Source organism: Simochromis diagramma, unplaced genomic scaffold, assembly GCF_900408965.1.
Source record: "Simochromis diagramma unplaced genomic scaffold, fSimDia1.1 OVJJ01000293.1, whole genome shotgun sequence".
Lineage (NCBI taxonomy): Eukaryota > Metazoa > Chordata > Actinopteri > Cichliformes > Cichlidae > Simochromis > Simochromis diagramma.
In genome coordinates this window covers 21,451,549-21,476,432 of record NW_024386801.1, presented here as the reverse complement: position 1 = coordinate 21,476,432, position 24,884 = coordinate 21,451,549, and the positions used below count along the sequence as shown (strand labels likewise).

The 24,884-nt window shown below is 39.0% G+C and overlaps 1 protein-coding gene across 2 annotated transcripts in view; it reads left to right on the top strand.

The window, feature by feature from the left end:
- poc1b (POC1 centriolar protein B) overlaps window positions 1–12,967 on the top strand; it is a 39,703-nt gene extending 26,736 nt beyond the window's left edge. The window contains exons 11-12 of one of the 2 annotated variants that reach the window (XM_040026522.1): window positions 7,436–7,744; window positions 8,491–10,077. In XM_040026522.1, the coding sequence (XP_039882456.1) occupies window positions 7,436–7,744; window positions 8,491–8,649 (468 nt within the window). In that variant the 3' untranslated portion in view covers window positions 8,650–10,077. Of the gene's footprint in view, window positions 1–7,435; window positions 7,745–8,490; window positions 10,078–11,807 lie in introns of those variants that run through there. The other variant, XM_040026523.1, reaches the window with a different exon arrangement.
- The last annotated feature ends 11,917 nt before the right edge of the window (window positions 12,968–24,884 follow it).

Here is a 24,884-nt window from a genome sequence, read left to right as displayed (position 1 = left end):
AAACTTCTCGAACCCTATTCAAACCCTATCCACAACTTATAAGTGACAGAAGGTTTGGATTGCATAATATTTGTGAGATTTTCATGAGCTGGTGAGGTTAGTTTTTTTTTTTTTTTGTTTGTTTGTTTTTTTCTTAATTAGCTCAACTCTGTTTTTGTTTTTGTTTTTCTTGTCCACTGTGGGCATTGCAATACATTTTCGTTGCAATGTTTTTGTAATATTGCCTTATTAACGGTTTTGTGAGTATGTAAGCTGAAGTGAAGCAATATCAACACGTCGTGCCATGTTTCTGAGATCCTTTCATCCTCCTTTACTTTTTTTTTTTTTTTCCATCCTCCTTTTTTGTTCAGTTTTGATCTCTATCAAGTTCTGAGAGAAATCTGATCCCAGAACTGCTTGCTCCATGTCAGTTCTGTCTGTGCAGCTTCAAAGATCTTGATAGCTCTATTAAGGACTCTGCTATTCCATAAATAATACATCATAAATTCAGCCAGTCTAGCATTTTATTTATACTGGTTACTCTTAAACTGTTTATTCTTTATCAGGAGCATTCAGCCAGAACTGTTCACCTTTTTTGTGTGTTTCACTTTATTTCCTTTTCTCTTACTGATGTTTTTTTTCTTTCCTTTTTTTTTTTTCTCACTTCTGCATTTGAAGGGACTGCACACCTTATTTAAAAGCAGCACACATTCATTTCAGCACCAGTTTTAATAACACTGTGTGTGTGTGTGTGTGTGTGTGTGTGTGTGTGTGTGTGTGTGTGTGTGTGTGTTTCTTGTACTGTATGCTTGAGCTGTGACATGGAGCATTTCTTGTAAGAATCACTTCCGTGTGTATATCACACATTTCTATTTAAGATATGTGTTGGTGTGAGGCAGGTTTCAAGCTGCTGTTTAGTGCATTATGTGTGGTGTTATGGGTCTAACCATGTTATTCTGTGTGTGTGGTCTTCTGAGAATGACTATGCTTTCATTTGTAACAGCATAACTATTCCTTTTTTTCTTCACATTACCCCGCTTTGTGTGTTCAAGTGCTTTTAGCTTCTCTGTGTCTGGGTCATCTGCCACTGAAACATGGCAGGAAGCTACGGTTTTTCTATTAGCTGTGGTTGAGGTGTTTACAGTTCCATTTATGCGTGTGTGATGTGGACAGAAAACACTGCATCTAATGGCAAGCAGGATATTTTCGTTTGTGTGTGGGTGGCTTCTGTGCGGATGTTCGAGGCAGACAGAGGAGCGAGAGAGAGAGGGGAGGGTGAGAAATCAAGTGGATATATGCACTTCCTCAAAGCCACATGAACGTCCTCTTGTTTCCTGCTCATCTGTGCTTTAAAAACATCAGTGTCGCCACACCTTTGACAAACATCTGTGCTAATTCATGTGACTGTGTGCTTTGCCTATTTTCTCTGTGTGTTTTTTGACACGTCACTGTGTGTTCATAGATGGATGTGAACGTACTTAACTGTTGTGGGGTTTTTTTCTTTTTCTTTTTTCATTCATTCATTTCATTAATTTTGTTTGAGGAGGCACAATTTTGTTTTGTGGGTGTGGTATAGAGCACCTTGTCAGATGACAGTTAGGGGTGACAGAGATGAAAGGACAATGAGTCGTCTGCTGTGGTGTCTTGGCAGGACCAACATGAAATGGAGGCTTCAGATGACCTGCCAGGTTAAATGTTAGGGGCAGATGGGAAGAGTTTTAGAGGAATCTCTAAAAAAGTGGTTTTCTTTTTTGTGAGGGGGAAAAAAATCAATAATTTCATATCACTTTCAGCAATCAGTACTAAATCTGATGCAATAACTATCGTTAGTCTGACTTTAAAGGCTTGTTAGAAACCAAATCACTGGAAAGAGGTTTCACAGTTGTCTTGGACTCATATAGCCTTCACATTAAAGAACAACCAAAATTGTAGTAATTCCACATATTTGATTAGCTAGTTCAGCGCCCTTTCACTGAGTTATTTTGTGTGTGTATTTTCACGTCATTATTGAAAAAGCTAATCATCCTTGGCATTCACTGTGTCAATGTGCTGGCCTCATTCAAATGAAGAAGATGAGATTTTCACACAGGGCTAAGGCCACATGCAGGCCAGCAGCAATCTGACACAAAAAAATAAAAGATAAAATAAACAAAGCCTCTTCGTTTAAACTGAGTCGGTCCATTGAATCATGGATTTGTACCACAATTAACATTTATCATTCTACAATAAAAGATGTACATTTGTTTTGGCTTTGGTCCCAATATATAGTGTTGTTTTTAGCTGTCTTGAGTATATCAAACCATAATCAGGATTCTGATTACATATAGCAATGTGCCAACTCCACTGCATTTCAAGGATTTCAGGAACGTTAACAGTCAAGGGAAGACTTCTGGAGAGTGACTGTATCTTCGTGAGTTGGTAACAGTTGCTGGCCTACATGTGCGTACGTGCCACCTATAATGCATCCAGAGGCAAAACATTTGCTTGTGTGTGAAAGTGAAAAAAGTGAAACCAGAGTGGAGGACGGTAAGAGGGGGGTTAAGGATTTCCTCCTGCCATGGAGTCTGCTTTATTAACTGCATTACATGGCATCCTGTGACTACAGAATGTTCTCTTCCCATTACAGGAAAAATATCGGTGGTGCATAAACTGTGTGATACAGGAAAGGCGTGCCAATGTTACATGATGGGTACTGATGTACTCTGTGGGATGTCACGTAGTAAGACTTTGTATTTTTTTCTTTAAGATTTGTAAAGGCTGACAAAAAGCTTTGTGTATAGTTTAACTTTTCCCCATTGTCTACAATTTTCCTAAAATTTCTCAGCTTGGTGATAAAAGCTTTAATAACTACAAATGTACAGTCAGTTTAAAACCCAACTTCACATGTTATGCTATATATATAGTACGAGAGTGTGTACATGCAAAACAGCAGTCGTAAACTAATGAGAGAGATGCAGATGATGTTGAAACTCTTGTAAAACTTGATGCGTGTGCAACAAATTCAGCATTGATGTTAGGCGCACTAATGCCAGTGAATGTGTCATGCTTGGCAAATTTGAAGAATGGAGCCTTAAACGGGATCCTAATGTTGTTTTTATGCTCGTCCATCGCTGGTCTTGCCTGACAATTTTCACATCCATGTGTCATGAGACACAATCTTTATGGCACGTCAGCCAGTTGTGCGCCTCCTTGGTTTTTTTGGGGGGGGGATTTTTGCGGCAACCCCTGTCATACCTGGATTGAAGACACGAGTGTAAGATTATGCCAGTTTTTACCACCATCTTAGAGACAGACACAGACACAGAGGGAGATGTTGCAACTGTTTGTCAAGTGTTTGTTTTTTTTTTGTTTTTTTTTTGTTTTGTATTTCCAAAGTTCTTTAAAAAAAAATCATGTTTTCAGTGTCTTGGCTTCTGGTTTTGTCTTCTCCTCCGTATCCGGGCGTTTGCTGCGATATTATCTGAGTGGCTTCACTTATCGTTTAGGAGAATAACGCAGCGGCTTCTTGCGCCTTAACAGCAGGTGTAAATGCCTGCATCTGTGTGATGACGATGCAGCGGTGAGCCTTAATGAGGAAGAGGTTAGCTAGTGCTTTTCCAGCTATTATGAAACTGTCTGGTGGATTGAATATTGGTAAAACAATTACAGTGCCGCTTTGGAGAACCCTTTGCCTACCTACTTCATAAGGAGGATTTTCCATGTTAATTAATAAACATCAGGCAGGTTTTGAAGATGCGTGTGTGGCTTCACAAGTGGTAAGGGCAGGAACATCAGAGAGGCCCTCCAATTAAGATCAAATGGCTTGTTATACAAGGGTCACAATGCCCGAGGTTTCCTGCCAACAATAGAGAGCGCAGCTAATTCTGGTGCTCATGGAAATGATGTTTTTGATCAGACATCTGTGATTTGATTTAGAAGCGGAGGTGAGGCTATTTGTGATCTGTTTTCTCCTGGGGATCCTTTTGATCGTAAACATCACAGCCGCCGTTAGCATTTTAACCTGGATTGTGGTTTTAATGATCTTCCCTTTTTAAGTAAATCTGCTGCAGTCAAGTTATCAACAATATCGTTGAATAATCAATGATTAGCATTTAATAGTGCTGGTTTGCCATTAGACACTCACATTTGTGTCTTTTATATTGCATCTCATTACTTGTGGAGTAAACTGTGGCCAAATTAGGAAGCACTTCATAGATTGGACAAGCACATGTACTTTGAGTACAGGCTGCGTTGATATTCTTGCCTTCCTATCGACACTTGAGCACACTCAGCTCACACAGTCTGCCACCTCATTATCATAGTGTCTAGTTTTTCCCCTGCTCTGCTTGGCTTGACCAACCAAACCCAACCAGCTACTCCTATCAAACAAAAAACACTGCCAGCAGAACTGTTGCAACATTCCTGCCATGACTGACCTCTGACATAAAGCGTAGTAGACACGATTTAATCTCTGAAATTATCCTTATCGTAAACTGTGAGTTTTTAGCTCCACTGACCCCTCTACATTAAACAATCCATGTTTCCGTGATTTTGTATATCTTTTATATACCTGATAATGCCGTGCACCATCTTTTAACATGCTTCTAACAAATTATAGTTAGAAGAAATTTCCTGTGTGTGTGTGTGTGTGTGTGTGTGTGTGTGTGTGTGTGTGTGTGTGTGTGTGTGTTTTGACTGGCACACTGGAGTGCCTTGCCTGTTAAACGTTAATTGTATCCAAACTGCCTGGTGGGTGAGGGGGTGGAGGGATGTTAACTGTAAATGAGCTGAGCAGATGTTGACAAGATGTATCAACGAGGAGTGAAAAGGTGTTCAAGACTCCACGAGACTCACCATCCACACACTGACAGCTATGTTCACCTCCTCCCAGCAGTCGATCCTAACCCACCCTCTCTTTCTTTAGACATCCTGGTATATTCTTCCTCTCTTCCCTCCACCCTCTCCTGCGTCCCCATACTCTCTTTGAAGTGAGGACAGTATGCAGGAAGTAAGCCGGAATCGATTGCTCCATGCATTAGGCTAGGAATGTGTGACATCCTCCTCCTCCTCTTAACCCTCCTCTTCCTGCCTGCCTTGATCTTCCTCAAACATCTCTCATTTATCCCTTTGCCTTCCCCGTCCCCCTCCTTTTGTTCTCTTTGGTGCAACCCATGCATCACATTATTATTGAGTACAATTTAACTTCTCATCATTTTGTCTGGATTATTGTTTTTCTTTTATTATAATGTGATTGGCTAAGCAATAACCATTCTACAACATAACTGTTTGGACCAACAACAAATCAGTTCATATATTTATTTAGCCAAAGCTGTTGGTTGTCAAGACCAAACAGTTTTAAGATGCCACTGCTGTAGTTTTAGTTGTGGAGTGAACTTAACTTTAACTATTGGTTTTTGTTGTTGTTGGTGTTGGTGTTGTGTTGTGTTTGTTTGTTTGTTTTTTAAAGCCCTGTGTTAGACTGGCAACTTGTTGACGGTGTAACATCAGCCTCTTCTTGATGACTTGTAGGATAGGCTTCATTCCCCCTGTGACCTTGAACTAGATAAGTGATTCAGAATATGGATTGAGGTATGGACATTTTATTTAAAATTAGTTGATTTATTGAAAAATAATGGAATAATCATCCAAACAGGAAACGATTTGCTTGCCCCGGGTCACTGATGGTTCATTGTTACGAGGCAAATTAACATAATCCTTCGTTCTAATTGGTATTTGCTTCAGTTGTTTGCGTCTGAATTTTGTAACTAGGGACCTGCCCACTTCACTTCAGGCTATTTTGCCTGTCATCACTTGATGTTACTAAATGTCACTGCTAGCCCCTTAAGGCATGTGATCTGCAGAATTACAGTAATGTTTGGAAAGAGGTTACGGAGCTATGGTGGTTTTTAAGCAAAAGTTTTTGAAAACTAAAACATGCTAGTTTGAATCCCGACCTCCTAAAAGTTAGGATAGTTGTCCTTGAGCAATGATTGGTTCTTTAGAATAGATATTTATCTGCTGTATAGCTACTTTGTTAAATGCCTCTGCTGTAATGAATGCACTGTCTCTAACTCTGATTACACTGAATATAATGACCCCCCCCCCTTCTTTTCTCTCTCTCATTGTTCCATTGTTCACTTTCCCTTGTTATGTTCTTCTTGTGAAAGGAAAAAACAAAACAAACATTACATACAAAATCAAAGGTCGCATTAAATACAAAATCGTTTTTTTTCTGCTTTGCTCTGTGTCTCTAGCTCTTCAGTGCAAACAGGCTATGAACTTGTCTTTAGCTAGCAAGGTAGTCAGGCGGTCACAAAGTCTGCCTTTCAGTCAGTAATCCAGTAGTGTGAGTCATCCACCTACTTCAGTCTGCCAAGTTGCAACAGGCTCAAGGCCTCCTTCACTGACAGAACAGTGAGATAGCAAGCATGTTGGCTATCTCTGCATAGTGTTATGTATTATGATTGCATATCATCCAGGATCATGAAAGCCTCTGATGTATTCTTTCTGTCACTGTTTGATACATGTATATTTCAAACACGGTAATCTACTAGTATAGTAGAACTTTAAGTTCAAAAAGTAGTTACAATTAAACTCCAGTTGATACTTTGGTAACATCCAATACTTCAATTCATATTCCAGTTGATTTTTGTCATGAGTTCAGCGTCATTAAGAAGATGCCAGGTACCAACAGTGTTTGGAAAAGACAAAAATAAGGGAGGGGAAGCTGCTCCATGGACTGCCAAGACTAACGAAGACCAAATGTTAATTTGCTTGAAAGAGCACTCCTTTTGGCACGTTGTGTATGATGTCAGATAATGGAAGAGAATGTAATTCTGACATGATTTACAGTATTCTTTGAGTGCGCTGATGCATCCCAGATAAGGCCCACTGTAATTAATGTTAAACCATCCCCTGTGCCACAAACGTTTGTCTGGTTGAACTTTATTCTTACTATGAGGATTGAGTGATACAAAGGTATCTTATCAACTCTCAACTTAAAAATTAATTTCCCACATGAAATTAGTTCCAGGAGGCCGAGCCTTTATTTTTCAAGACTTTCATTTCAGCCTGAACCTATTTTTTATTTTTTATTTTTTTAAATCGGGTAGATTTCAGCTTACATGTCAGACTTAAAAATAAAAGTGACTTAATCAGTCATTTCACTGCAAACTGAAACTTTAATTCCTTTAACAGTTTGACATTTAACGTCATTCAGATGTTTCTTCTACTGTTTTCTATTTCTTTCTGACTCCTTTGCTTTTCCAGCAGGATGCTGAAGCAAGCACTTGGAAACACCTTGTAATTTTTTTAAGAGTTCTTTGTTTTCAGTGGCCTGTTCTGAATGAAATGTCAGAGAGTCACAATGAGTGATTTGATTTAATATGGGTTTCTCGTGTGATACAGTGCATTTGGAACATAAATGGAACAAAACAATATCCACACAGTTTGCGTTTTCTCCTGCTTTCATCTCCAGCTCTTAAACAGTTGGCCCCGCTTGACACCCATGCAGTCTGCTGCTGCTAACAGTCACCACTATAACGGTTTGCCAGCATGTCATGTTGCCAATTCAAGACTGGACGGATGGGTCGAGGGTGGAAGTGCAAGTAGGGCAGAATCGACTGCTGAGAATGAAACGAGGGCTAACAGAAAAGAAGGAAAAGGAAGACGAGAGGAAGAAGTAGAGATGTCGCAGACACACCCACTGGAAGTTCTCTCTGGTCATCCATCAAGTGTGAGCTCTACCCTGCGGCACATTGTTCAACAGCTGGATATTCTCACACAGGTCAGTTATCAGGCAAAGCTTATATATATCAACTCACAATATCGACAGCAGTGGAAAAACATTGAAGGAGGACAATTTTTTTCCCTCTGAAGTGTTTAAGCCCAGCATCAGGTTGTTTACTATTCAACATTGCTATGTTGCACAGGTCTAATAAAAGGTAAAGAAAAGCAAACGGTGGAGTGAGAATATTTGATTTAGCTGCCCGCTTCTTTGTCTGTTTGAGAAATGTCACCATTAGATGAACAGAGACATTTCCTCATTTTATGTTTTATGACATTTGCAGACAGAGAAGAAAAAAATTGAACACATTTTCAGTTCTGCAGTTTTATGAGAATTGTCTCCAGAAATAAAAAATGTGCTGCTGAATGTACTTTGTTTCACAGACATTATCATCTATAAGAAATATTTGGTGCATTTTCTGATTCCCAGAAACAAATGACACCTAATGAACTATTAAATAATCTTTGTAATATAAATATTTAATTTTAAATCACTTCTGCCGTCTCTACTATCTCGACTATCTCATGCATCAAGGCCAAAATGAATAATAATAATAATAATGATGATAATTTGAAAGCCATGACGATTTCTCATTTACTTTTGTGTTTTGTTTTGTTTTTTTCTACATTGGGAAAGGATTGATTTCAGACTGAACTTTGCTCTGCTTAGTTTCTACATGTATAATTATTCTCTGACTTCTCTGTAATTATCATGCTTTCCCACCCCCATTGCTTCACCTCATGCAGACTGTTTCAGTGCTGGAAGAGCGTCTCACCCTGACTGAGGACAAGTTGAAGGAGTGTCTAAGCCATCAGTCTCAGATTCTGAAAGACCTGCGAGCATCTAGAACGAGGCGGAGGACAGAGAGTGAAGGGACAGATGAATCTTCTGTTCATTCCACTTGAGGACAACTTTGCCTCGTCTCAGACAGCAGCACAAAGACATGAAGTGTGTTGTTCTGCTAAGCCCCCAGACTGCCAGATGTGTGTGTCAATTTAAATGCCCTCCATGGTGGTCTTTCTCATGGGTCAATCAGGATTCGATCAGTGGTTGCAGTGAGTTTGTGTCTGACTGCGTGCTTGTACGTGTGTAGTACCAACATAGTTTTTCCATGCCTTTCGGTACCTCTTAAAGACATCCAGCTGCACAGAAGAGCTGCAGCTGAATATATATATATGTATTTAAAAAAAAAAAAAAAAAAAGTGCTTGTCTGCTATATGACCGCTGCCTGTGTGTGTTTCCCTGTTCATTTGCAGGTGTTTTAGCAGTTCACTGCTTCAAGAATAACATCTGTTTTGATTGTAAATGCTATGCCATGCCATTTTAAACCCCAAGCTGTGTGCATTTTTCCTAAAATACATGTAATATAAATTTAAATTTTATGAATAGATAGTGCAACAGGGTGTACTAATTGGTTATTACTTACTGTATCCAGACAAAAGGAGACAGCCTTGTACTGAGAGAACCTCAAAATGGTCAAAAATAAAAACTGAGATGACCAAAATATAACATGATGTGCTCAATTTTGAGTTGAATCTCTACTCAAATATCCGACAGTTGGGATATGTGTTAAACTGTTTTCCATAGGCAAATAAAAGTCTATAAATGTTTAGATGCACATTTTAAATGTGTCAAAGAAACTGATTGTTTCACTTTCAAAAATGCTTCCCGTGCATACTTTTTTTTTTTTTTTTTTTAATCGTTCCTCTCGTTTTCATCATGAAATGTAGGTGCACTTGATATGTCTCTATGGATGATACATTTGTGCTGATTCTTTACTGTCTTAGCAACAAGTCCTCAAATGCATGGTGCATTCAATTGTTAGTGGAAAGCTGGGATATTTGGCCTATTGGTGGATTAGTATATAATTTCACAAGACATCTTTAACAGCTTGACTAAAATGTATATTTACCAGCTATAGACTGTACACAGTCATACTACTCAAAAAGTATGCCACTTAAGAACTTTCCGGCTCGTCAACTACATGCATTCGTAGTACTACCAAATATTAAATAGCAATAATTTATATGTAACCAGTAAGATTTTTATATTAATATTTTCTTACTATTGAAAGTTTTTGAATTTATATACTTACAAGGTTAAAATTGATTAATTATATCTGAAAAATAATTTACTTTCAGTTCAGCAAGCCCTTCCTGTATTTTGTTTCTATGTGCCACTGTGCCTGAAATGTTCTGGCTTGCTCTCGCCCAGTCTATGGTCTCTAGCTGTTTATGTTGTTCCAGTGGAGGCCATGCGGTGAGCGATGCGGCTGGGACGGGAGGAAGCAGTAAAAAAAAAAAAAAAAAAAAAAAAAAGCCACACAAAGAGGGAGCTATCAGAGGCTGCCATTTGCTCCCTCCACCACATCCTTGGCTTCCTCTTTGGCTTCATTGGTGTCCATCCTCCTGCTCCTTGTTCTCCTTTCCAGTTACATAACGTGGTTCAGGCTGCTGAGAAACCCAGGTCCACTTTACCTGAAGCACAGTGAAGTGTTGCAGTGGTCAAAATCCTGTTGTTCAATCCTGTTGTATCATAGGTGCTGATGAAATCTGAAGTAAAATGACTTCTACATGAAAAATCTTCCAGTTTTGCTCAGTACTTATCCACCTGTAAATTTCTCAAATGTCCTTTTGCACTCACCAGTAAAAATCCCTATTTATACACTCACCGATCTCCTTCACTGACACATTTGTGAAAAGTGTGTGATTCATCAAGAAGATGAATGTTTAAGTCCTTTAAAATAATCTTCAGTTTCATGACGGCTAAAAATGGAAAATGAAGACGGTGAAATATGATCAAGAGCTCCTGAACTGCAAGAAAGTGGCTCTTGAGTGGTGATTCCTTTGAAATGCATTAGGTCTTAAACAGATGCCTAACACTGAATGTAACTCTAAACTGAACCAGAGGGCTGATGAAAATGACTTCACTTTGCTAAAATTTGCTCTCACAGCCTGCAACTCTCATTACTTTGTATAAGTGAAAACACACAAACCAACAAACGCAGTCACAAAATCTTTTGTGCACTGAAGCAGGAGACTCACATGCAAACATTTAATGACCAGCTTCCCCCTTCACTTCCACTTAGATCTCGTTAAGTGCACACAGAACTTGCTTTAGAGTGAGCATAAGCGCTGTGTGTGTTGTTAGTGCATTGTGAACATGATCCCATAACATGTTAATAGCTTCCTAGAGGAGGGGCTTCCTGTTTATATTGAGGAAGGAGCTGTAACAACCGGACTTACCACCAGGCAATTGCACGGTCACAGTTTACTACTGAATGATGATTGTGTGTGTGTACGCATATGTCCTTCAGTTAATTAAACATGGAATTATTTGCGGAAGCAATGCTCTGATGCCTATTTGAAGGACTTGTCAAACCAGTATTGACTATATTATTAAATGAGCCTTATCTGCTCTTCTTTGTCTGCTGTAAATACGGTGGCCGGTCAAGAAAAAAAAAGTATGTAAAGCTCATTTAAAACGGGGATGTAAATCTTTATCCTTCAGATTTGATCTTTTTAAGGTTCTGTCAACCCAAATCCCCAAAAGAAAAATAGAAAAAAGCTGGTGTCTTTATTTGTGCAGAATTTAAGAGATAAACTGTCAACCCCAGCACAACAGAGGCGTTAGGTTTACAGCACTGAAAGCTGACATTAAGAAACATCTAACATACAGTTTTCACTGCACTTGTTTTCTTTAACATTAAGAAAAAACAATAAAACACAAAGTTGAACAAAGTTTTTAAAATTCTCCTGCAGTTTAACAGATCAAATGTGTGAAAACCTGTGTTTCACAGGTTTTTCAAGAATGTCAAGAAGATAATTCTGTTTTTGCTTTAAAATATGCCCTGCTGTTATAATAACTCTTCTGTTTTCAGATGCTAATCTTGGCCACAAACCTTTTTTCATGTAATATTATTTCACCTGGTAAACCTGCTTGTTGCCCCAAACCCAGCACAAGCTGGAAAGCAAACGCCTTTAGTGCCCAACTGAACAACTTCTCTTATTATTTTACTGCTCCTACACCATTTCTAAAAAAAAACATGGGATTGTCTTTTCAGACATTCCATGGTAACCCACGCGAGGTGGATGAGGTGATAAATGGAGGCCAGAAAAAAAAGAGAAAGGAGGGGAAAAAGAAGAAAGACTGCGGGGGAGAAGGGGGCCCTCCACCCACGCCTATTAAGTTGCAGTATAGTACTGGCTCTCACTGGTCTCAGCATATGGCTTTAACAGTTACTGATTGTACTTTATTTAAGATGCACATGTACAGAAAGATATTCATGCTACTTCATTTACTGTATGATGTGACACTTGTACAGCCCTTAATCACTGCCTTTGGTTCAGCATCTAAAAATGAGGACACATGTTGCTGGTAGGAAGATGAAAAAAATGTTTTTAAAAACAGTGTTGAAAAGATTCTCTGAACTGACCTTAACTAATTGTTTATTTTCATTATTTTATTTATAAGGAATCATAAATATTTGGGAATACGTCTTGGCAATACAGATACGCAAAGAAGTTATCTTAAGTGGTTGCTTACGCTGGAGGTCACAACAGAGACATTGGAATGATGGAAATAAAGCCACAAGTAAAATTTGATTATAATAGCAATTCCAGTGTGAGCTCCAACCTTTGGGGCCGTCATCTTTTAAAACAAGGCCATATGTATTTGCAGTCTATATCTGCCATGCAACTAGGAATCTCCCCCCTGTGCCACACACTACAGCAGCTTTATGCAGCATCACAAATTAGGATACCTTTGCAGAATGGTCTCAGCTTAAACACTTAGGCCTGTTTTTACAGGGTTTAGCATGTTAAAGCTTATCTCCGGTAGAAAGGGGGGCAAAAAGAAACGTAATGAAAAAAGAGAGCTCAGAAGAAAAAAAAGAAACAGTTTACTTCCGCACTGAGAAGGTTCAAAGCAACCTGTAGCCCTGGTAGATCTGTTTGTTGTCATTTGATCCCTAAGCTAAGTTTCTCTCCGTCTGTCTTTAGCCTTCCTGTTCCTCTTTTTCACTTACGAGAAGCGCAGATGCATGTACACAAGGTTCAGCCTTTTCCATCCCTTTGTGTGCCAATAAAATGGAATTTGTTTCTCCTCAGACTTCCTGTATCCTGGGCACAGCGTGTATCGAATCCTAAATAGTTGTGCTTACATGACATATTTTTATCCCATATTTAATACAGGTGACTATTTCAACAGTGCTTTTATAATGCAATTATAATGAAAGCTCTTATGGCTGTTTTTGAGAGAAAAACATAATAATCAAGTCTTAAGCACTTCCTAAGGCTTCCTGCTTGCACAGATTGGGTTAAGACTTTCAATTTAACTGCTAAACAGGAGTTGCCTTCTTTTTTTTCTGCCTGTAAACACATTGTGCAGCTAAAAAGAGGAACAGCTCTCTTAAATAGCTGATAATGCAAAATTAAAAGAAGTAAACTTTATAGGAATATTTCAGCTTAGAACGTTTGTTTTCATCTATTAAAAAAAAAGCTATGACTTCCAAATGCAACCTTAATCTCAATATTGTGTGTGCATGACTGTAAAAACACGGGACTAACATCATTTTGTTAGATCTACTTTCTGGCAGTGCGAAGGAAGTTTTTTTCAACATTGTAAAGTACAGGAATCATAATTTGAGATGAAGACTCTGAATACCTCACAGTTGCCTTATCAGGATAATCTCATACTCAGCTTTTTTTTTTTTTGACTTCCCAGAAAACGAAAAGAAAAAAAAAACATAAAACAAAACAGAATATAAATCTCTCTAACTCCCTTCCCACAAATCCTGCTGGACTTCCGATGTGGCTCCGTTTCAGCGGTTTTTTTCCCCGGTTCTTTTTTCTTTGGAGTAAGGGACACAATGTGGGAACAGGTTGTCTCAGTTCCTCAGATAAGGAAGCGGTGGACTTCCTGACATCATGGGGTGTTATTGCTCCTGGGCCATGTGGGTTGAAGGTCATTCTAGTGGGACACACATCCTTCCTGCTTTGCCTCAACCGACTTGGTGAGCCTCCAGAGTACATTTGATCTGAAACCACTTTGACTTTTGACTTACTATTTATCGTTCTGGTGAGCACACTTAAGCAGCGACTTGCTCCAAACTGTGTGTGTGTGTGTGTGTGTGTGTGTGTGTGTGTGTGTGTGTGTGTGTGTGTGTGTGTGTGTGTGTGTGTACGCACGCATGCAGAGGAACACAGATTTATGGGAAGTGCCATCTGGGCTGTGGGTAGCAGCTCTGACTGCTATATCCTATTAACCCCTCTCTCTCTCTCTCTCTCTCTCTCTCTCTCTCTCTCTCTCTCTCTCACACACACACACACACACACACACACACTCACACACACACACTCACACACACACTAAATACAATAATTTTCTGGCTGTGTTATTCACCTTGCGAGGAATGGTCCATACAGTATATTAGGAGTTTAGTCTTTTACAGGCTGATTTAGATACACCACAATGTAAGGGACCAACACAGACTGGGCCAAAACTCAATTTACACAATCTCTCTCACAATCTTACCATAAATGGGCAATGTTGCCTCTCTGCATGAATCATTAGCCTGAAATGTCTATAATACCTGCCAATATCTACCAGTGCTGCTGTGGCCAAGTGTAACAGTTTATTTCCACCATGATGTATTCTGCTGATGTCAGTTTGATCTCAGTGAAACAACACTGTAGCTGTAGTAGATTTTTCTTCCTCCCTTTCTCGTCTCATATGTCTAAACTAATAAAAGTGATTTAAAAATGCAACATTGATTGACTTTTTCAGCCTCCTGGCAGGAATTTTTTCATATCTCAACCTCTACATTGATGTTTTTGATGAGGAAAAACACACCTATTGAAAAGCACTGCACTTTGTCAGTGTTTCAGAAGAATATTCAAAGACCTTATACTTATCGCCAGATTTGCAGTTTTCTTGAAGGTGAGCACACTTAAGCAGCGACTAACTATATATATATATATATGTATATATATCTTTAGTTCTGGATTTTTCAGGATTTTCTGACTTTTGCTTTACTTAAAAAAAGAAAGAAAGACGTATTATATTAATAGTTAAAAGAATCCCCACATGCAGCCCTAAACTAGTGATTTACAGCACTCCAGGAACACTTTCTGTTAGCTGACAGATGTCATAAGAAGCTTAACGGGTCAGGTAGACATGCTTAGCAGCTTGCCATTGATAATCTCAAACATGCTGGTACTTGTAACACTGCCAAATACAGAAAGTTGTGACGGTTACCCAGTTGTAGTTATCTAGGTAGGCTGAGTTACATTTAAATATAAGAAACCAAATGTTGCTTTTGAATCTGAAGCTCCTTCCAAATGAATACTTGTCTGAGGTTTACTCTTGATTTACTTGGTCTCTCCTCCTTCATCTTTTCCCTATTGTTTTACCACACAGAGTTTCTACAATTATTTTGGTTGTTCCACCCTTTGCCATTTCAGCTAGCTACTATCTTCCAGAGAAAACACAGTCTGTGTTACTCCTGATTTGGTAGTGTAATATTTATTTATTTATATGGCAGACATAACTGAATAGTAGAAGCAATGCTTATGCAGTTAATTACCTTGTGAATTACAAGTTAAAGGACAAGATTTTTAACACTGCCAGTGTAATTAAAAGCTTCTTGTTTTAAGTTTTTAAGCAAACAGCTCACATGTTGTCTTTATCTTTGAGATTGACAGACAGCTTAGCAGATCCTGAAAGTGTGATACGCTCTCTTCATGTGGTAACTGTGTCACTATTCCTTTCCCATCAGCTCTCCATGTGTCTCTTTAGTCATGTGTTTGGCTCGCGACTCAAGAATCCTTTCCTGGTTAATAGTGTTTTCTCTAAGCCTGTTGTCACAGCCGGGCCCTGAAGATGCCAGGACATCCCACATTCCCTGTCACACTGGGTCAAGTTCTCTCAAGCTTCACATTTGATTCAGTGTGTGAAAGTTAACATGAGGCATGACAAAACAGTGCAAGAAAGTACATGAAAAACACAACTTAAACCTTTCAACTGAAGTGGCTTGGTGAAATTAAAATTTCATCATTTACAACAAGTTTCTTATCAAAGCTAATGGAATACATTTTGTGGGGGAAATTTACTATAGTACCAACCTGTAATAAATTTAAGGCCAAATGTTTCCTGTATAATGGCAATCATTTTTGATTTAAACATACAGTGATAGTGTGATTATACATAAACACATCACCTAAAAGGTTGCAGTACAAAATGTAAATCCTCAGTAGAAAACATGTTCAAAAATATCCCCCAAATTACACTAAAACTTTTAAGAAAAATACAGTTTTTCAGCAATCTTGAGAAGCAGCTAAGACTTTAGCAAGTTATCATCTTAGACCATCAATAATTAACAAAATAATCGTAATGTATGCACTTTTATTTAAATTTCCATGCTTACTTAGTGGCAGAAAAATCAGTCAATAAGATTTAAGAGTGCAAAATTAAAGCATTTAATAGGACAGAGTAAAAGTTTTTTTTTATTCTGAATGGATGCTTCTGGCCTGTTTTTACATTCTAGTGCTTTCAACACAGCACCAAACCAAAGCTCTTTATTCAGCGTTTTTGAGCCTCTGTGTCAACTCCCACAATGCACCACTGTGTTGCCCACTTCCTAGTACGTGACAATAGTGTCTCCTGACTCCATTCCTCCTCTGATCCCTTTCACCCTATCTTATCCTTCCATCCTCGTTATATTTACTCACCGGATTTACAGAGCACCTGCCTGCCTTTCAACCTGCTGTTGATGCACCACTTTTGCTACTGTTCATTGTTACACTTACACTATACTCTTACATACAGTATAAATATGGGTTAACACAAAAATAAGGGTGAAGTGATTTACATTTATAAACATCCCTGACACTGTCATAACCAAGAAAATAGACATCGTTGCTCAGTCAGAGCTTTTCTCTTAAAAGGTCTGGATGTGATTCACGTGTGTTAATACGGCAAACAAAAACCCACAATGTTGGGGAACTTTACATAATGTAAAACTCAGGCTGACAGTTCATAATGACTAAAAATACAACAAGAACAATAACAACAACAATATTAATAATAATAATAATAATAATTATTATAATAATGAATAAGGCAGTTTAATCCTGTCGTACTAGCTGTCAGCCCTGCAATTAAAGCCTTTCCCCTATTGCACAAAACTTAGAGAAACAGCTGCACATGAATAACAAACCATCTGCACAAAAGCAAAAATGCAAGTGTTGGACACAATTTTATAGCTCACCATACATGTTTTTTCACCCTGTGATTTAGCTTGCCAGAGTTAAATACTCAAGGGAAAGATTTTAATAAGCAAGCCCTAGTGTCATGCCACTGTTTTCTTTTTACCTTTTCACTAAATGTCAAATAGCAAAGTTGCTCCTAATTTTCTGCTTAAACTTGAAAGGTTTTCTCTTCTAAATATCTTAAACCCTATAAAACTCAAGTTTAAGTCCCACATATAGATATAGGTGTGAGTGTGTTTGTTCATTTGGGGTTTAGTAAGTTAAGAAAATCTTATTTAAGAAACAGAAACTTCAAAGCAAGTGTTTTGGAAAAACCCTTCTTCCCCACAAACACTTATCTGCAACCTGCCAAAACAATAGAGTCTTTCCTTTAGTCCCACCCATCATCCTTCATCTAATCCCTACCAGGTGTTGGTGAAGGCCCACACACTGCAGACTACCCTACTGCCTGCAAGAAGAAACACTATTTTCATTTTTAGTTGCTAATGTGGCTCGGTGGTGCTCTAACTGCGCTACTATATTGGAAGTGTTTCCTGATGCGGTAGGAAACACTTTACTTTAATAGTGAAATTTGTGTAGCTTGCTAAACAACTTGCTAACTTTTAAATAGTGCTCACTTTATTTTAAGTCCCCAGCAAATTATATACATACTCACTCATTTTGTCTTTAGGGATTCACTAGCTTAGCGTAGCTATTAGCTTAGATCCTAATCGAAACACCCGCAGCATTGCACAAGCAACTGTCTCACCGGCATGTTCCTGCTCAGGTTGTCAAATGTTTAGTTACTCCTCTGTCTCCTTTAATGTTAATGGAACTTGTGATAAATGTTGCCAGGTTATAGATTTGGAGGCCAGGCTTAGTTCTTTGGAGACACAGCTCCACACCTTTGAAAATAACCCTCTAGGTAGCTAGGCCCTTGTAGATGTTTGAAAGCAGCTGGGAAGCCAGACCTAGCTTGGTGAAAGGAGGCTTGACTGAAACTGAAGTGCCCGATACACCACTGATATGTTCACATTTGTGACACTACTTACAAGGACAAAAATCTGGTCACCGGTGACTCAAAAAAACTGAAACTAGAGATATCACCAGTGGGTGTCTCTAGGGTATCTGTCTAGTTAATTATATTGCTGGGGCCAGAGCAGGTGACACTGGTCTGAAACTGGTGGCTAGGGATAAATGTGGATTTGGTAAGATCATAATTCATCTGAGCAGTAACGACACACAGTTGAGTCAGTTTGCAATTTTGCCAAACAATGTCAAAGTTTATAATTTTCTCTGGGTGTAATTCAACACCGTAGCCACACTGAATCGAGTCAAACCTCTGTTGAGCTGAGTTTAACCTAAACTAGCAATAACTAGTTTAATTTTTTTTTAAAGAAGTTAAATGACGTCCTTAATAAAATTTTAAGAGGAGTGGAAAAAAATTTCACAGCCATTCCTCAAACACACCATTATGCACATCAACCTTTAAAACCACTTATATTTATGTAGACTCTTTATCTCCAATTGATCTTTCTGAGTTAACTTGTATTCAGTAATTCCATCAACATATTTGGCTACGTACCACAGGGTTTTAAGGTGGCAGTGTTTAAACCACCACTTAAAAGGCCTTTACTTAACCAAGCGTATATTTTCATTGCTATGCAGATGATACACAGCTTCATCTATCCAAGAAGCTTATGGGTTTTTCTTCTTCACTCACCTCTATTCCTTCTTTATGTTTTTACACCACTATTTTATCATTTGTAATTAACATTAAACTCTGGCTTTCTCCCATATATGTATATTTGTCCGGTCTCTCTTTGCTCTCTTAACTTTCCCCTAACCCCGAGATGGTTACAGCAGATGGCTGCTCCTCAATACGTTTCTTCCTGTTAAATGGGAGTTTTTCCCTTCCCCTTTTTCTTGCATGTAGGCAGTCGTCTGACTACTGGGGTTTTATGCTAATATTATTATGGACTTTACCATACAATATACAATTTAAACAGCCTGGAAGTGAGGGTTGTTTAGTTACAATTTTGTGTTATATAAATTGAATTGAATTGAAATAGTCTCTTTTGTGGCTTCCTTCCCTCTGGGTCCATCTTTCTCTCTCCACTCTGCACTCCTGTTTCCCTCCCTCTTCTACGTCCAATTATTCTCCATCCATTTGTCAGTGTCTCTCCTCTGTTGTCTGTGACCAAGAAGAAAGTGGTCACAGACAACAGAAAGCAAGGAGCAAATTGTGTTGTCAGAAATATTACTGTATAATTCCTGTACTGATTAATGACTGAAGTTGTAAATGTCAGGTGCCCTAAATATGCAGGAAAAACCTTTGTTCTTGCTTAGTCAACAACAGAGGAACCTAAACCTTGGACTCTGCGTTGAAGTTCAGTTTTTACCTGATTATTTTCTATTATTTTTAGACAAAAAGGTTGTCAAAATTCCACAGAAATTTTGTAGACAGATATGTATTGGAGAAACATCAATCTTCCCATGGGATAATAAGTGTCTTCTCCTGGTTTACCGCTTTGAAGCCTTGATTTCACGCATCATTAATCTTGACCTGTGTAACCCCATAGGAAGCCTTTGTTCTTTAGTTCAAAGAGCTGGTCCACAGATCAATCAGAGATTAATAGCACAAAACAGATTCCACCCATTTGGAAAGCTATCAGTGTAGTGACTAAAAGAGGGGAATCCCTCTTTGGTAAACTGATTGATTTCATTAAGTCTGCTCTCCATTCCATCAACAGCTGTGCCTCGCCCCTTACCTTTCACCTTTTACCTTTTAAAATTGTCATTATTTTCTTGTTTTGTGAACTCAGAGGTGGTTCAACATTGTTCTTCTTTCTTGGAATCTTGTTTTATGTCCATATAAGAGTTTTCATTTTTCATTTTTAGCTTGCAGTATTGGATCTAAACTTGTGAAAAATTTGTCATGCTCTATCAGAAGTGCTCAGTTAAGTCTCTGTGGACTGCCCCTCTGCTAAACACACTGTAGCCCCATGACCTCACAGACGGTTTTCCTAAGCAGTGAGGGGGGGGGGCTGTGTTGTGGCTAAGTCAGGAGCAGGCGCCAGGAAGGCAGGAAGTGTTTTTTTTTACATAAACACTAAAGATTCTGTACTTTTGAAGCAAGTTGTACAACTGCTTGCTCACATAAACGAAATAAAGAGGCAAAAAAAATAAAGACAAGCATGTAACAATAATTTTCACAGCAGTTCTGATGAGCTCTAGTCACTGTGAATATCCACCCAAGCCCCAAACTTTATCTTCAAAGTTACATCATGCAGCCTGCAGCGCAACTAAATAAATGGAAATAGAGAAGATTGTCCCAAAGCGTCTCAGTATCTCCGCTGGCTTGCTTTCTTTCCATAGTGCTTCCTGGTGCCATGCGTTCCCCAAGTAAGCAATGAACGCACCCGGCCAACGACGTGGTATAAAACATGATTCATCAGATCACGCCTTATTCATGACAGTGGTCAGCACAGGGGCCTTGAATGGTCTCCAGCTATGCAGCCCCATGCACAACAAACTGTGATGCACTGTGTCTTCTGACACCTTTCTACCAGAACCAGTATGAACCTTTTCAATTTGAGCTACAGTAACCAATCTGTTGGACTGGACCACAAGATCCAGCCTTCACTGTCCGCGTGCATTAGTGAGCTTTGGCCACCCACCACCGGTTGTTGGTTCACCACTGTTTCTTCCTTGGATCACTTTTATTAGATGCTGACCACTGCAGACTGGGTACACTCCACAAGAGCTGCAATTTTGGTGGTATTCTAAACATGTCATCTAGCCATCACAATTTGAAACTTGTCAAACTTGCTGAAAACCTTTTACTTGTCCATTGTCCTGCTTTTAACACGTCAACTTTAAGGACAAAATGTTCACTTCCTCCATGTTATTCTATTCCACCCACTAACAGGTGCCATGTTGAAGAGATAATCATTGTTTTTCACTTCACACATCAGTACTCATAATGTTATGTGTAATATATATGTAAATAAACATTTTTATGTTTGCTCCTAATGTTTGATATTAATGAAATTGCTGCTACTAGAAGACAGATTAGAAAACTGATCAGCTGCTCTTCTTTTGCTGTGTATCAGTAAAATTTCTTATTCAGTCAGTGAAGTGAATTTCACTTTTACTGGATGACAAACTGAAGTGATTTCCATATCTTCTTTATCATGCTGTGAGAAAGTGTCAGACCTGAAAACACAGAGGAACACTGAGTAACCTTTGAAATTTGTCAAAACATTTGGAGTTTGAAGGTGCAGCTGTCATGTTGGAAAAAAACAGCAGCATTAAAACTCAGCAGAAGCAAGCCAGAATACATGCATGTGAATGAGAGAAAGGTGTAACGGTGAAGCTGCAAGGAAGAGAGGTAGTTGATGACTTTAAATACCTGGGGTCAACCACCCAAGAAAAAGGGAGTACAGCCAGAGTAGAGTGGGTGGAGACAAGGGGTGATTTGTGACAAAAAGACAGCAGCAAGTGTGAAAAGGGAAAGTTTATAAGACGTTAGTCAGATCTGCTATGATGTATTGTTTGGAGACAGTGGCACTAACAAAAAGACAGGTTAATGGACATGCAGCTGGACAGTTTGCCTATCGCCTCTGTCAGTGCGCCCCAGGGTGGCTGTGGCTACAATGTAGCTTGCCATCACCAGTGTGTGAATGTGTGTGTGAATGGGTGGATGACTGGTTGTGTGAAGCGCTTTGGGGTCCCTGGGGACTAGAAAAGCGCTATACAAATACAGGCCATTTGTTTTTGTTTGTTTTTTTAGCTTAGCTTACCTGAGGACAATTATTTTACCACCTCATTGCAATGGCAATTTTATTTACATAGCACATTTCATTGTACTCAAACTCTGTGTGTTTAATGTGCTTAACACAGATGACAAAAACATATTTAGGTTTATAATGAAAATGGAAAAACTTTTCAAATAAATACAAGATAACATACACACTTAGCAAATAAGTGTAGGCTTATGAGATTCAAAAGGTTTCATGTCTGTTTTTGAATGTAGACACTGTTGTATCTGACCTCAGGTCAGCAGACAGCTTGTTCCAGAGAATCCACAGTAATTGAAAACTCCCTCAATTCTGGGGACAGAATCAGCTTTATGAACTAACGGAAGGAATAGTGATTCTGTAGTCTACTTGGCATAAAAGCGTGGACCAACTGCTCAAAATCACTTTGGGAGAGGAACATATAATAATACCTACATTCATTTTAAAATTAAGCTCCTTATGCTATAACATTAGGTTTTGATTTATTGAGCTCTTCACAATTTAGAATTTTTATTTGAGTGCTAGCGTACAAGATTCCACATGTTGTAATCACTAATTTCATTTGAACACAGCATTTTTAACTGTTTGAAGGAGGGTGCTAAATATCATGTCACCAGTTTATGAACCAAATTTAACAAAATGTAATGACTGAAAATCAGTACACAGATATACCTCAGAGATGCAGTTCCTGTTGCTATGGTGACTTGCAGGCGCTCCTGTGTGACTGGCACTGCCATTTGCAACCACACAGTTGCTTTGCTGTTCCAGACAGTCCACTTCTCCCACCTCAGTGAGCCAGTTGTTCCTCCCGTTTATCGCTGTACTGAATCAGAGCAGCAATGGCACAAACCTTGGAAAGCTGTTAGCTTTAAAACAGTGCACATGCATGATATGTTGACATTATGTCAGCTAGATAGCTGCCATACAGTAATATTTAACACCTAACTCTGAGGTATCAGCCAGTCAGCGGATATCTGGCTTAATCTGCCATTGTATTGTAATAGAACAGAGTAATATTACAGGTTATTTATAATATCGTTTAAATTTGTTTTAAGTTGATATTCTGTGTAACATGTCTAGTTACTTGGGCTGCATTACCTGACATTGTGTGTAACACTGTCACAACGAATACTACATAGCCACCATATTCTTAAATCAGCATTTAACGTGATTTCCAGAAATGTCTAAAGTTGCATATACATCAGTCAAAAGAAGCAGGTGGACCTCTGTGTGATCTCTGTGTGGTCACATCAAATCCCAATAACTTTCAGTCTTTCCCTTGTTCTTTCTCCTGCTGGCAAACTCCCACAGCCCTTACAGTCATTGCAGGCTGTGGTACAGTAACCCCCACCCTTCCTGTTCCAGCAGCTTGCTGTAGCATGCTGAGCCGGAAAAGGGCCAGCCAGCACACAGCCGGCTGTGGGATGGTGATGTTTGATCTACAGGGAGGCACTGTCGGCGCTGAGCCTTCCTCAGCTGAAGTGCTTTGTGCTTAAGTGGCATTAACGGTAGGGAGATCCTTTAAGACGGCACAGCCATGCACGAGACCTGTGGGCAGCCGGCCCTACGCAGGGATGATGGGATTGAGGGAGCCAGGGAGTGCTGGCTATGGTGGGGGTTAGTTTGTATTGGGATTTGCGAAGTGGAGAGTAAAGTGAGCAACTGGATGTGTGGGTGCTGACTTGGTCTGTCAGCATTACCAACACTGACTTGCTCCATGTTTATATCATCATTATCAAGAATGGCTGGGTCAGACGGCACCACAGATGAGGACAGGAGTGGGAGTGTGTTTATCAAAAGATGTAGAGAGGAAATCAAGTACATGGCTGTCCTTGGATTAAAGAATATGGTACATGTTCTCCATCCATATGGTACAATATATGAAAAAATGCTCTGTTTGGGTTTAATGTAAAGAATGTAACGAGGGGCTGTATATCATAGGTCTTTGCAGATTGGCATGTGTAACTAGGCACGTGCCGCCTTGCCTTGTGTGTGATGTAGCTCAATATAGTGACAGTTGGTGGCCCAGGTTGTGGAGCAGTGACAGCGGTAATCGCTGTATCCCAGGCTGTTGGCTAACAGCTATCTGCTCTTTGCGTAAAGCGTCCGTCTGCTCACTGTCACTCTGTGTCACTGTCACAGCTGGTGAAGCACTGAAAGAAAACCTGTCAGCTGATTTTAACTGACCATACTGCAGGTCTCAGCTGATAAAATGACGCAAAGCCAAACTGGTGAATCTTTAAGCCAGAGCACTTGAGCACATAAGGTGCTTTTTTAAAATAGATACATTTTGCCAGTAAAATGGTTTATCCATCACTGATAAACTTCCATATTATTACCGTTTTGTTTTGTTTTTAATTTCCACATTATCAAGCTGTGATAGAAAGTGCAGCCTAAGGTGAACCCAACCTAATTTTTAAAATAGTTTTCAAATGTGAAGTTTCTTTAAATTCCTCTTTTCATGCTTGATATGTGTGATAATCCACATTATATTATGCAAAGAATGACAAAGGTCAATTTATTTACTTAAACTATTCAGTATCTTAGATTGCAGTCTTCACATTACTCATGAAAAACTTTCACAATTTGTGTTATTTCATTCAAACATTATTTAACTGAGAACGTGTAGTTAATAACTTAAACATACCAGCAGACTAATACCACCACAAAATGACAGCGAAGAACAGTTTATGATAACCCTCATAAATAAAGTTGTTGACAGTACTGCTGTCTTTTGAACAAAGATTTCCCAAAACAAGTTGTTCAAAGTTCAGCTTCTCACTAAAAATATTCCAATGCCTTCTTTGATATAGTTAAATGGAGATCAGTCATTTACTTTTCAGAAGCTAATTAACCACTTTCTTTAAAACCCGAGTTATTGTTTATCTTCAGAAGCATGTACAATTCAGGGCTTCGTGATCCTGTGTGTCCCTCAAAGGTCAGTTCTTCCCTATTGCTCAGTGGGTCAAAGGCCATTCCTTGTGCTAATTATTCCAAAGGAGGTGGAGTGGAGCGAGGCCTGTTTTCCTGGATCGACTCCAGACATCTGAACAATAGTGAGCCAGTGTATGTGTATGTCTGTGTGTGTGA